The sequence below is a fragment of the Macaca nemestrina genome, chromosome 12 (genome assembly GCF_043159975.1).
Source record: "Macaca nemestrina isolate mMacNem1 chromosome 12, mMacNem.hap1, whole genome shotgun sequence".
In the NCBI taxonomy this organism is placed as follows: domain Eukaryota; kingdom Metazoa; phylum Chordata; class Mammalia; order Primates; family Cercopithecidae; genus Macaca; species Macaca nemestrina.
This window is the reverse complement of record NC_092136.1, coordinates 10696599-10709880: the sequence shown is the minus strand read 5'-3', so window position 1 is coordinate 10709880 and position 13282 is coordinate 10696599. Positions and strand designations below refer to the sequence as shown.

Here is a 13282-nt window from a genome sequence, read left to right as displayed (position 1 = left end):
ACAATCCTCCCACTCCAGCCTCCCAAGTGACTGGGACTACAGGCACGTGCCACCATGCACAGCTAATTTTTCTATTTTTTGTAGGGGCAGGGTCTCACCATGTTGCCCGGGCTGATTTTGACCTCTTGGACTCAAGCAGTCTTCCCTCCTCTGCCTCCCAAAGTTCTGAGATATAGGCGTGAGCCACCACACCCAGCCTAAATAATCTTTAATGTTTGAAGTCTGTCAGGCCGTTATGGTGCTCAGTAGAGGACTTCTTAGTATTCTGAATATAGGACTTCTAACGTTATCTTTAGTTTTACCTAAGATTATTCTACACCTAACTTGAAGCTTTTGGAGTACTAAAAGTTCAAGAAAGTTAAGAGAAAAGCAAAACTGATAAACTGACCAGTTTGTGTCCTGCTAAAGCATAGACAGTTTTACCATGCTCTTCCCAGTGATGTGAATATTCTTTGGTTAGCATTCAATTTGGTTGCTTTCTTTTTAGTTTAATCAAGCACCATCACCACTATATCACTGTCATCATCATTTTACTTATTGATTTTGCTTATTGTCTGCCTTCCCCTCTGTGTTGTAAGCTCCATAAAGGCAAGAAATTTTTTCTGTTTTATTCACTGCTTTAAGCCCAGTTTCTAAAACAATGTCTGGCACGTGGTAGGCACTCAATAAATACCTCTTGAATTATTGCTAATTCATTTTGTAGACTTTCATCTGTAAGATGACAGATCTGAATCATCTGAAATCTCCATCTCCATAAGCTGGCTGGGCGCAGTGGGTCATGCCTGTAATCCTAGTACTTTGGGAGGCTGAGGCGAGCGGACTGCTTGAGCTCAGGTGTTCGAGACCAGCCTGGGCAGTGTGGTAAAACCACATCTTTACTAAAAATACAAAAAATTAGCCAGGTGTGGTGGTGCACGCTTGTAATCCCAGCTACTCGGGAGGCTGAGGCAGGAAAATTGCTTGAATCTGGGAGGCGGAGGTTGCAGTGAGCCGAGATTACACCATTGCACTCCAGCCTGGGCGACAGAACTAGACTCTGTCTTAAAAAAGCACACAAAAAACACATTAAAAAAACATATAAGCTGAACCTTCCCTGTGGGGTGGAGTCAGTTTGACTTACCTCAGAGTTGTTTGAAGAGAGAGGTTTCCAAACAGTTTTACAATAACCGTAGTTCACTGAATGCTTTCTGGTAGAAACACTGACTAGTAGCTTCAGTAACAATGCATGGCTCAGATTGTGGAATATTTCTGATTTAAATGTAATCTGTAGTACTTTATACTTCAGATGTTTTTGAACCTTTTAACCTACAGTGCTGGGCTTCATTTCTGTTATGCCCTAATCTAGTCATGCTGAATATCCATACTATATAATGGCAGATGCAAACCATGTTTTACTAAATTAGAACTACATATGAGTTATAGTTTACTTCAAGTGTTTTGTTTTGGTAATATAGCTTTGCCACCAAGCTTTAACTGTTTTCCTTAACGTACAAAGACTTTAATAACCAGGTTTCAGTTATACTATTTCTAAAGCTCAGCTCTTATTACATCAAATTTCAGTGATGTGTTGAAGTAGGGGAACTTTATATGGCATTTCAAAACATTTTTATAATAGTGGAATTTTATTTATTGTAAAATATTTTTGTCTTTAATAAAATAATTTTGAATGACGTCATAATTTTGCTTTTATCTGGTATTTGGATGTTTACATGAAAAAGAGAATATAGACTGAATAAAGATAATCCTAAAAGAACTTCTCTGTCACATTTCCCCAGTTATTCATGCTCAAGGCATTGCTGTCCTGAGCCTACTTAGGTCTCAGCTGACCAAGCTGAATCTTTGATTCACTTATTTGGGGCTATTTATTTAAGACCCACTTTGTTCCAGCTCCAAAGATACAATAATATGCAAGAAAGACAGCGCCCAGGACTGGGCTTGGTGGCTCATGCCTATAATCCCAGTGCTTTGGGAGGCCAAGGTGGGCAGGTTGCTTGAACCCAGTAGTTTGAGACCAACCTGGCAATGTAGCGAGGCACCATGTCTGCAGAAAGTTTAAAAATTAGCCAGGTGTGGTGGCATGTGCCTGTGGTCCCAGCTACTTGGGAGGCTGAGGTGGGAGGATAGCTTGAGGCCAGGAGGTCAAGGCTGCAATGAGCCACAATTGCACCACTTGCACTCTGGCCTGGAGGACAGAGGAAGACCTTGTCTCAAATACAAACAAATAAGTGAAGTAAGAAAGCACCAGCCCTTGGGATATTTGTTTTGATCCTTTTCCCCAGTAAAAACTTGTTAGAGTAGGAAGTTAGAAAACAGCGTGGTAGATTGATGGCTTATTAACTGCTAAGACAACATATTACTTTGAGAAGGATATTTTCTATTTTAAAAGTAATTCTGGAGGTCACTCTTTGTTGTGTGTATGTGTGTGGAGATGGAGTTTCACTTTTGTTACTCAGGCTGGGGTGCAATGGCACGACCTCAGCTCACTGCAGTGTCCGCCTCCCAGGTTCAGAGGATTCTCCTGCCTCAGCCTCCTGAGTAGGTGGGATTACAGGTGCCTGCCACTACGCCTGGCTAATTTTTTTATATTTTTAGTAGAGACGAGGTTTCACCATTTTGGTCAGGCTGGTCTCGAACTCCTGACCTCAGGTGAGCCACTGCACCCGGCCCAGTTAACTCTGTCTTAACCAAAGAAATCAATTTGCACAGTACAATATTGATTTCAATGACAAGTTAGTACAAGAGATTTTGGAGGGGCCATGCGTGGCAGCTCACACCTATAATCCCAGCACTTAGGGAGGCCAAGGTGGGTAGATCACTTGAGGTTGGGAGTTCAAAACCAGCCTGGCCAACATGGTGAAACACCGTCTCTTCTAAAAATACAAAAATTAACCAGGCTTGATGGTACCTGCCTGTAATCCCAGCTACTTGAGAGACTGAGGCAGGAGAATCACTTGAACCTGGGAGGCGGAGGTTGCAGTGAGCTGAGATTATGCGATTACACTCCAGCCTGGGCGACAAGAAAAAGACTCTGTATTTAAAAAAAAAAAAAAAAAAAAAAGATTTTGGAGGGGATCCACCTTTTTCAGTACGCTTTAGTTTAGAACATCACAGCTATTTATTTGTACATGGGACAGATTCTTCCTGTGGATAGAATAGAATAATTCTAGTCTCATTTTCAGGTTCAGGGAGGGTCTACTGCATCTCCTAAAAATCAAAAACAAGTCTGGCCACTTGTTTTTTTCCTTCTCAGATTGTGAGACTATAATAGTGGATTTACAGAGGCAGTCTGTGCTCTGAATTGTTCAGCTTACAGATTAAAGTCTATCAACTCTTTATAGTATCAGGTTATTTATTTTGTATCAATTATTTGCTTTTGTTGATTAGCTCTACCAAAATAATAAAAAACCTCCCAAGATTTCTCAATCTTTCCGCCCTTCTTTATGCTTTCTCTTTACAATGGAAAAGTAGTCCAAAAAGTATTTGTTAGGAAATTTTTTTGTTACTTGCAGTTCGTGGCATGATATGGCTTTTCTGTTTCACTGTTGGCAGCTTTATGCATGTCCTGTAGGATAACTTGATCATTTTGTTACATATTTATGTGTGTATATATACATCCTGTGTGTGTGTATATATATATATTTATGTAATTTAAAAAATAAAAAGCATGCTGCTTGGCTTGGCTAGCTAATGTGTAATTGTACCTGGTAAACAATTATTTTCTTTGAAATTCTTGAGCTCTCTTTGTTCTGATGAGCCATCTTCAGAAATTATGACATCTTCCTTTCTTTCATCTTCTGAAATACATAACAATGGCCTTACAATACTACATGGAGAAAAAAGCAATGTGTTAGGGAGCCAGCCTATTTTAGCCAAAGAAGGAAAAGACCACTTGGATCTTCTGGATATGAAAAAGATGGAAAAGCCTCAGGGGATCAGCAACAACATGTCAGACTCTCCAATTTCTCTTGCAGCAGGAGTTCATTGTGACCGTCCTTCTATTCCAGCCAGTTTCCCAGAGCATCCTGCTTTGCTTTCAAAGAAAATTGGTCAAGTGGAAGAGCAAATAGATAAAGAGACCAAGAACCCAAATGAGGTATCAAGTAGGGAAGCTAAAACTGCATTGGATGCTGATGACAGATTCACTTTGCTAACAGCCCAAAAACCACCTACTGAATACTCTAAGGTAGAAGGCATTTATACATACTCTTTGTCCCCATCCAAAGTTTCAGGAGATGGTGTTATTGAAAAGGATTCCCCTGAATCACCATTTGAAGTAATTATTGACAAAGCAGCATTTGACAAAGAATTTAAAGACTCGTATAAGGAGAGCACAGATGATTTTGGTAGCTGGTCTATGCACACTGATAGAGAATCATCCGAAGACATTTCAGAGACTAATGACAAGCTTTTTCCACTGAGAAATAAAGAGGCAGGACGTTACCAAATGTCTGCATTGCTCAGTAGGCAGTTTTCACACACAAATGCAGCACTGGAAGAGGTGTCTAGATGCGTGAATGATATGCATAACTTTACTAACGAAATACTGACTTGGGATCTGGTTCCCCAAGTGAAACAACAGACTGATAAATCTTCTGACTGCATCACAAAAACTACAGGACTTGACATGAGTGAATATAATTCTGAAATTCCAGTTGTAAATCTTAAAGTTAACACTCATCAGAAAATTCCTGTATGTTCTATTAATGGGAGCACTCCCATCACTGAATCAACAGGTGATTGGACAGAAGCATCTCTCCTACAAGAAAATGTTATCACTGGAAAACCTATACCCGACTCTTTCAATTCCACAAAAGAATTCAGTATCAAAGGTGTGCAAGGCAATATGCAGAAACAGGGTGACACACTTGCAGAATTACCTGGATCTCCACCTGAGAAATGTGACTCTTTGGGTTCTGGAGTGGCCACAGTGAAAGTGGTTTTACCTGATGACCACCTGAAAGATGAAATGAACTGGCAGAGCTCTGCATTGGGAGAAATCACAGAAGCTGATAGTTCTGGTGAGTCTGATGACACAGTAATAGAGGACATCACAGCAGATCTATCATTTGAAAATAAGAAAATTCAAGCTGAAAAACCTGTTTCCATTCCAAGTGCTGTTGTAAAAACAGGTGAAAGAGAAATCAAAGAGATTCCCAGTTGTAAGAGAGTAGAAAAAACATCTAAAAACTTTCAAGAGTTGGTCAGTGACTCTGAGCTGCATCAAGAGCAACCTGATATTCTTGGAAGGAGTCCAGCTAGTGAGGCAGCAAAAGTACCCAATATAAATGTCTGCTTAGAAGATGTGAGTGAAGTTGCTCCTGAAAAGCCTGTTACTACTGAGAACCCCAAACTTCCTTCAACAGTGTCTCCAAATGTTTTTAATGAGACAGAATTCTCATTAAATGTGACAACATCTGCCTACTTGGAGTCATTACATGGGAAAAATGTTAAACATATAGATGATTCCTCCCCAGAGGACCTGATAGCAGCCTTTACAGAAACCAGAGATAAAGGAATAGTAGATAGTGAAGGAAATGCCTTTAAAGCAATATCAGAGAAGATGACAGACTTTAAAACAACTCCTCCTGTAGAAATCTTACATGAAAGTGAGTCCAGTGGTTCTGAAATTAAAGGCATTGGAAGCAAATACAGTGAACAAAACAAACAAACAAATGGAAGTGAGCCTCTAAGTGTTTTCCCTACCCAAGGTACTCCAGTAGCATCTCTTGACTTAGAACAAGAACAGCTCACAATTAAGGCTCTTAAAGAATTAGGTGAAAGACAGGTTGAGAAGTCAGCTTCTGCACAGCATGACGCAGAATTGCCTTCTGAAGAAGTACTGAAGCAAACTTTCACATTTGCTCCAGAATCTTGGCCACAGAGATCATATGACATCCTAGACCATAATGTCAAGAATGGATCCGATCTTGGGATTTCCCAAAAACCCACTACTATCAGAGAAACTTCTAGGGTAGATGCTGTTTCCAGCCTTAGCAAGACTGAATTGGTAAAAAAGCATGTCCTAGCAAGACTTCTGACAGACTTCTCAGGTAACCATTTATATTAGAATACTGCATGTGGTTAATTCTGTGATTGATTACTTATCAGCGTGCCGTTTATGTTAGAGTCTGATTTATACCTACAAAATTATGGCTAGAATACAAATATAATATACTGTATGATGGGAAAGGCAGATTCCTCTCTCGTCTTTTTTTAAATGATTGCTTGATTTGGTTTCCTTAATACCAATATTTCCCAAAGCAGTAGACCACTTTGTAACATTAGTCTTCCCCTAAAAATTTTTTCTATGCTCCAGTTATATTTCAAGGTACTTTTCTTTTCTTTTCTTTTCTTTTTTTTTTTTTTTTGAGACAGAGTCTTGCTCTGTCGCCCAGGCTGGAATGCAGTGGCGAGATCTTGGCTCACCGCAACCTCCACCTCCCAGGTTCAAGCAATTCTCCTGCTTTAGCCTCCCGAGTAACTGGGACTACAGGTGTCAGCCACCATGTCAGGCTAATTTTTGTATTTTTAATAGAGACAGGGTTTCACCATATTGGCCAGGCTGGTCTTGAACTCCTGACCTTGTGATCTGCCCACTTGGCCTCCCAAAGTGCTGGGATTACAGGCATGAGCCACCGCGTCTGGCCAGTTACTACTTTTCTTTTCTTTTTTTTTTTTTTTTGAGACGGAGTCTTGCTGCGTCCCCCAGGCTGGAGTGCAGTGGCGCGATCTCGGCTCACTGCAAGCTTTGCCTCCCGGGTTCACGCCATTCTCCTGCCTCAGCCTCCTGAGTAGCTTGGACTACAGGCACCCACTACCGCGCCCAGCTAATTTTTTGTATTTTTAGTAGAGACGGGGTTTCACCGTAGTCTCGATCTCCTGACCTTGTGATCCGCCCGCCTCGGCCTCCCAAAGTGTTGGGATTACAGGTGTGATCCACCGCTCCCGGTCTACTTCTTTTCTTATAGGTTGGCCCTAGGGTGATATTAGTTGAGAACCTAATATCATCAGGTTCTTACTTATGTACAAAGCTTATTTTTAAATCTCCACAATAGTCACACTTTTTAGCACTTGAGTTTTTTGATATGTGCCTTGTGGAATCTTAGCAATCAAAGATAAAGGAATTCCTGCTGGGAAAGATAGTAAATGAAACTTTTAATTAATGTGATCATATACTATAGAGATTTTATGCCCTGAAAGTAGGTAGCCCAGTATTGTAGTACTATTTTGTGAGTAATACTTAGGAGAACTCATGCGTTCTTCTACTTTCTATCTTATTTAATATTCTTCAGGCCAAAACTCATTATTGGATGGTACTAGAAACCCCCTCTCTTGTCTTTTATCTATTTCAAATGATCACTTTTCTATCAAGTGGCTTTCAGTTAGATTACTGCAAATTGCTGTCTGTTCTGGGGTCTTGGAAAGTACAAGAAAAAAAAAAGGATCTTTCAAGCCCCTCTACAAGGGACCCCCATCCTTTAATGTAATACCAAGTTTTACATCTACTATATGGTCAGTGTTAGGTGCTATGTAGAGGTCTGTGGTTTTTTTTTTTGTTTTTTTTTTTTTTGAGACGGAGTCTCGCTGTGTCTCCCAGGCTGGAGTGCAGTGGCGCGATCTCGGCTCACTGCAAGCTCCGCCTCCCGGGTTTAGGCCATTCTCCTGCCTCAGCCTCCGGAGTAGCTGGGACTACAGGCGCCCGCCACCACGCCCGGCTAATTTTTTGTATTTTTAGTAGAGACGGGGTTTCACCGTGTTAGCCAGGATGGTCTTGATCTCCTGACCTCGTGATCCGCCCGTCTCGGCCTCCCAAAGTGCTGGGATTACAGGCTTGAGCCACCGCGCCCGGCCAGGTCTGTGGTTTTTAAACTATTTGATTATAGATCCTTTTTCAAATGAAATCATATACAGAGTTGTAGAATTTATAAGAAAATTAGATTTTTGTTAGGCTAAATGTATTTCGTGTTTGATTATACTATTTACTTTTTATAAGGGCATTTCCTTACTGGAGACTGTAGGTAGATTTATCTTCTTAAGTTTTAATATTTAAAATAGATAAATTGTACTTAACCTTGTAATGGTATTGTGAGGATTAAATATGAAAATGCAGGTAATGCAGTGCCTAGCACATAGTAAATATTCAGTCAGATTTAGCACCAAATACAGGGCCTGCTACATAATAAGTACTGGACAATTATTTGTTGAATGAATGATAGGAATTATTTCACTAACAATTATCAGTGAAGACATTGAGGCTTTTTGATAAACCAAAAATTTTGAGTTACCAATTAAGGATAGCTCTTATACTCTAGTATTTGAAGCTCACTGAATTTGGATTAAAGAGTGCTAGGTTCTAATTCTTGCTGTGCTGTGCCTAGAAGTATGACTTTGAACAATTACATAACCTTTCGGGGGCCTCAGATTTATTATCTGTAAAGTGAGGATGTAAAGTGAAGTAGATGGTCTTCAATTATCATTTCAATAATATGATTCTCTGGCTCTGGTACATTCTAGATTTCTTCCTGAGTTGTCGTAAGTCTTATAGGTAGTAACTTTTGAGTATTAAGGCACATAGGAATTATACTACAAAAACTCCAGTGTCTAATTCTGGCAAATTCTTGTTTTAGCGTGACCTTAGATGACTAGTCTAATTGGTTCAGCATCTTCCTTTGTTAATGTGATGATCATTATTTTGCCCTGCTTTGTATGTTGCAGTAAATAAAGTGCTGTGTAAATGCTAATTATTAGTAATTATCAACTGAATTATTTAATCTAGTATGAGAGATGAAAAGGGCTATGGAAGTTCAGGATATTTGTCACTGACCAAATTCTATGATTAGTGTATATTTTTAGATGATAATTAAAGAAGACTGGTATAGTTAGACCAAGAAGTTTAAAGGTCTTTCTTGCAGCTTTCAAAAGTGAAAACCTTTTAAAATTGTCTTATGTATGACTAAATCTTTAAAAATATAATCCATTTCATTGCAGTGAACCAAGATTGTACCACTGAACTCCACTCTGGGTGACAGAGCAAGACTCTGTCTAAATAAATAAATAAATGTAATTAAATTAAAATATCAACCATTTCAATAAAATGCATCAGTGTCTAGTTTTATTTATTTATCTTTTTTTTTTTTTTTTTAATTTTTTTTTTGAGACAGAGTCTCACTCTGTTGCCCAGGCTGGAGTGCAGTGGCGCAATCTCAGCTCACTGCAACCTCCGCCTCCAGAGTTCAAGCAACTCTCCTGCCTCAGCCTCCTGAGTAGCGGGGATTACGGGTGTGTGCCACCACACCCAGCTAATTTTTTGTATTTTTACCAGAGATGGGGTTTCACCATGTTGGCCAGTCTGGTCTCTCAAACTCCTGGCCTCAAGTGATCCGTCTGCCTTGGCCTCCCAAAGTGCTGGGATTTACAGGCCTGAGCCACCACACGCAACCAATTGTTTAGTTTTAAATACGTGTATCTGCATATTCTTCCTTTCTAAGATGATAACAGTGCTTTAATTCTGCCTAAAGTTGTTTGGGAAAATAGGCAAAAGAAACAATGAAAGAATTAGTGGTTTGTTTTCTGTTTTTGCTATTTTATGTTATATTACATAACAGTTTGTAATGAAGCCTTTATGATATTATAGTTGGTTGCTCAGTAATTACATTATGATAGACTCTCATAGTTTGGGGAAGAAAATCAGATCCCTGCCTGTCACATACCTAGTATAGTGAAGATAGTTTTTTGTGTTTTAGTATCCAGATTGGCAAGGTGCAGAGAAATAGCATATAGTTTGGTGAGTACGTGTAAATTGTTATAGCCTTTCTGGAAGGCAGTTGGCAATATGTAACAGACCTAGAATTGCCCTAGCAATCTTGTTTTTAGGAATTTATCCTTTTTAAAAACAAAAAAAGCCCAGGCTGGAGTGCAATGGCACGATCTCGGGTCACTGCAACCTCCACTTCCCGGGTTCAAGCAATTCTACTGCCTCAGCCTACTGAGTAGCTGGGATTACAGGCGCCTGCCACGATGCCCACCTAATTTTTTGTATTTTTAGTAAAGATGGGGTTTCACTATATTGGCCAAGTAAAGATGGGGTTTCACTATATTGGCCAGGCTGGTCTTGAACTCCTGACCTCATGATCCGCCCGCCTCTGCTTCCCAAAGTGCTGGGATTACAGGTGTGAGTCACGGCGCCAAGCCGGAATTTATCCTTTTTTAAAAATGTGCAAAAATAACTACACAGATGTTCATAGTAGCACTGTTTATGATAGTGGCAGATATCTCAGTGTCTTAACAATTCGAGATTGGTTGAGTATATTATGGTGTAATTGTGCAATCGAATATTACACAGTCATTGAAGTTGTTAAAGTTTTTTTTTTTTTTAAGAAATGGAAAAATATAGAAAAGTACAAAGGCAGCATACACCCATATCTTCTCTATATGTAGAATTAACTTATATTGTTAGCATTGGTAGTCATATTTGCTTCCAAACTAAAGGATTCTTTCATTACCATCTGGCCACTCCCCTTCCCCAGACGTAACACTATTAGGGACCTGGTACATCTTTCCAGTTTATTTTAAATAAATGTGTTTGTATTGTTTTATGCTTTTTAACCATTCATTCATATTATCATGTTTGTTGTATAACTTTTTCCATTCAACATTAGGTTTTTAAACTTTCTTCATATTGGAATATATATAATTTATTCATTTTAACAACTATAAAGTAATCCATTTTATGAATATATTATTTTCTTTTGATAAGGGTTTAGATTCTTTTCTGTTTTTTACTATTATACACAGTGCTGAAGTTAACATTCTTTTTTCTTTTTTCTTTTTTGAGATGGAGTCTCGCTCTGTCACCCAGGCTGGAGTGCAGTGGTGCAGTCTCTGCTCACTGCAAGCTCTGCCTCCCGGGTTCACGCCATTCTCCCGCCTCAGCCTCCTGAGTAGCTGGGACTACAGGCACCTGTCACCACGCCCGGCTAGTTTTATTTTTGTATTTTTAGTAGAGTCGGGGTTTCACCGTGTTAGCCAGGATGGTCTCAATCTCCTGACCGTGTGATCCACCCACCTTGGACTCCCAAAGTGCTGGGATTACAGACATGAGCCACTATGCCCGGCCTGAAGTTAACATTCTTATACTTGTCTGTTTTTACACATATGTGAATATTTCCCCAGTGTTAGGGTGCTACTGCTTATCAGTTTCACTTCTAGCTCTGTGCATTACTTTTCTAGTTATTGTCAAAATTAGTGTCTTCTGTTATATAAAAATGTAATTTATTAGTAAAAACTACATTGTTGAGCACCCAGCAGATGGTGGATGCTAAAGTGGAACGAAAAGAGTTACAAAACAAGAGATACGAAATAATTCCTATCTTGGTATCATTTAAAGTGAATCTATGGCTGGAAAGATTCCATAAAGAAAAAAAAATGAACCTATATACCTACATATATAAGGAATCTGAAGTAATTTTTAAAAGCAACGTCAGATTGGTTTTCTTTTCTTGTGGCCAAGTAGGTTTTTATTGGACCTGACCTTCCTGCATATAACTGGACAAAATTTTTAAAAAACAAAGACCTGAAGGCACTGGAGAATGAACGGGAGCAGTCAGATTCTGAAAGAGAGTTGATACATGTAAGAAGAGACAGCATGAAATTAGTTTTTTATTTTTACTGCTTTTAGCTAGAGGACAGGCTGAAGTGGGTACCTGACAGGTTGGCTCAAACCTTCATAGAAAACCTAAGCAGTGGACAGAATTTGGGTCAGCCACAACCATTGAGTCAGTGGAATGTAAGGGGAGGAGGAATCTTGGAAAGGAGAGATCCAGAGAGTGACAACCTAAAATTCTGTAGACAAACTGTGTTTAAGCCTCTGTTTAATCGTGAACCACACTTAATGCACAAAAGATTATAAGCAGCACAACTAGAGATGAAAGAAGTGAACTGGACCGGGCGCGATGGCCCATGCCTATAATCCCAGCACTTTGGGAGGCCGTGGCGGGTGGATCACGAGTTCAAGACCAGCCTAGCCAAGCTGGTGAAACCCCGTCTCTACTAAAAATACAAAAATTAGCCGGGCACGGTGGCAGGCGCCTATAATCCCATCTACTCGGGTGGCTGAGGCAGGAGAATCGCTTGAACCCGGGGGGTGGAGGTTGCAGTGAGCCAAGATCGTGCCATTGCACTACAGCTTGGGTGACAGAGTGAGACTCCGTCTCAAAAAAAAAAAAAAAAGAAGTGAACTCAGTTTGTAGTTTGAAGGCCGGGCACAGTGGCTCATGCCTGTAATCCCAGCACTTCAGGAGACTGAAGCAGGTGGATCACTCGAGCCCAAGAGTTCAAGGCCAGCCTGGGCAACATGGTGAAACCTCTACTAAAAATACAAAAGTTAGCTGGGCATGGTGGCGCACGCCTGTAATCCCAGCCACTCAGGAGGCTGAGGCAGGAGAATTGCTTAAACCCAAGAGGCGGAGATTGCAATGAACCGAGTTCACACTACGGCACTCCAGCCTGGGTGATAGAGGGAGACTCTGTCTTAAAACACACACATGCAAACACACACACACACACACACACACACACACACACACACACACACACATCATACTGGAGGTCCTAGCCACTGAATTACAGCAATAAATGGAAATACAAGGAATCAGGATTGGAAAGGAAGAAGTTAAACTTTCTTCATTTACAGATGACATGATTGTTTACGTAGAAAATCCTAAGAAATCCACAAAACAACTATTAGGATTAATAAGTAGGATTATTAATTAGCAGGATTGCAGGATAGATATTAGGTTAATACACAAAACTCAATTTTGTTGTTACATATTAATAGCAAAATTTGACAATTTTAAAGAAAACCTTTTTTTGAGACAGTCTCTGTATCAAAAGAGACTGCACAGCTGGAGTGCAGTGACGCAATCTCTGCTCACTGTAACCTCCGCCTCTAGCTGAGATTGCAAGTGTGCACCACCATACTTAGCTAATTTTTGTAATTTTAGTAGAGACAGGGTTTCACTGTGTTGCCCAGGCTGGTCTCAAACTCCCGACATCAAGTGATCTGCCCACCTCAGCCTCCCAAAGTGCTGGGTTTACAAGGTGTGAGCCACAATGCCCGGCCTAGAAAATTAAATTTTTTAAACAAGTAGTTCCATTTACAATAGCACCAAAAGCATAAAATACTTGGAATAAATTTAACCAGAAAAGTACTTAAGACCACAGTACTAAAAGCTACCAAGCACTGCAGAGAGAAGATAAAGAATGACTAAGAGGAGAGAAGTTC

The 13282-nt window shown here is 40.0% G+C and overlaps 1 protein-coding gene and 2 long non-coding RNA genes across 9 annotated transcripts in view; 2 read left to right on the top strand and 1 right to left on the bottom strand.

Annotated features, from left to right (window-relative positions):
* LOC105469487 (reticulon 3) overlaps window positions 1–13282 on the top strand; it is a 73784-nt gene that overhangs the window by 32593 nt on the left and 27909 nt on the right. For 2 of the 7 annotated variants that reach the window (XM_071074426.1, XM_011720531.3), the window contains exon 3: window positions 3972–6050. The exons of 4 other annotated variants lie outside the window; for them this stretch is intronic. In XM_071074426.1, coding sequence (XP_070930527.1) covers window positions 3972–6050 — 2079 coding nt within the window. The remainder of the gene's footprint in view (window positions 1–3971; window positions 6051–13282) is intronic. One more of the 7 variants, XM_071074427.1, reaches the window with a different exon arrangement.
* The window catches only part of LOC139357429 (uncharacterized), a 55821-nt gene that overhangs the window by 28224 nt on the left and 14315 nt on the right, over window positions 1–13282 (bottom strand). The gene's annotated exons all lie outside the window — the stretch shown is intronic.
* LOC139357430 (uncharacterized) lies at window positions 6057–12231 on the top strand. Its single transcript, XR_011610510.1, has 2 exons — window positions 6057–7536; window positions 7854–12231. It is a non-coding gene; the product is annotated as an uncharacterized lncRNA (long non-coding RNA).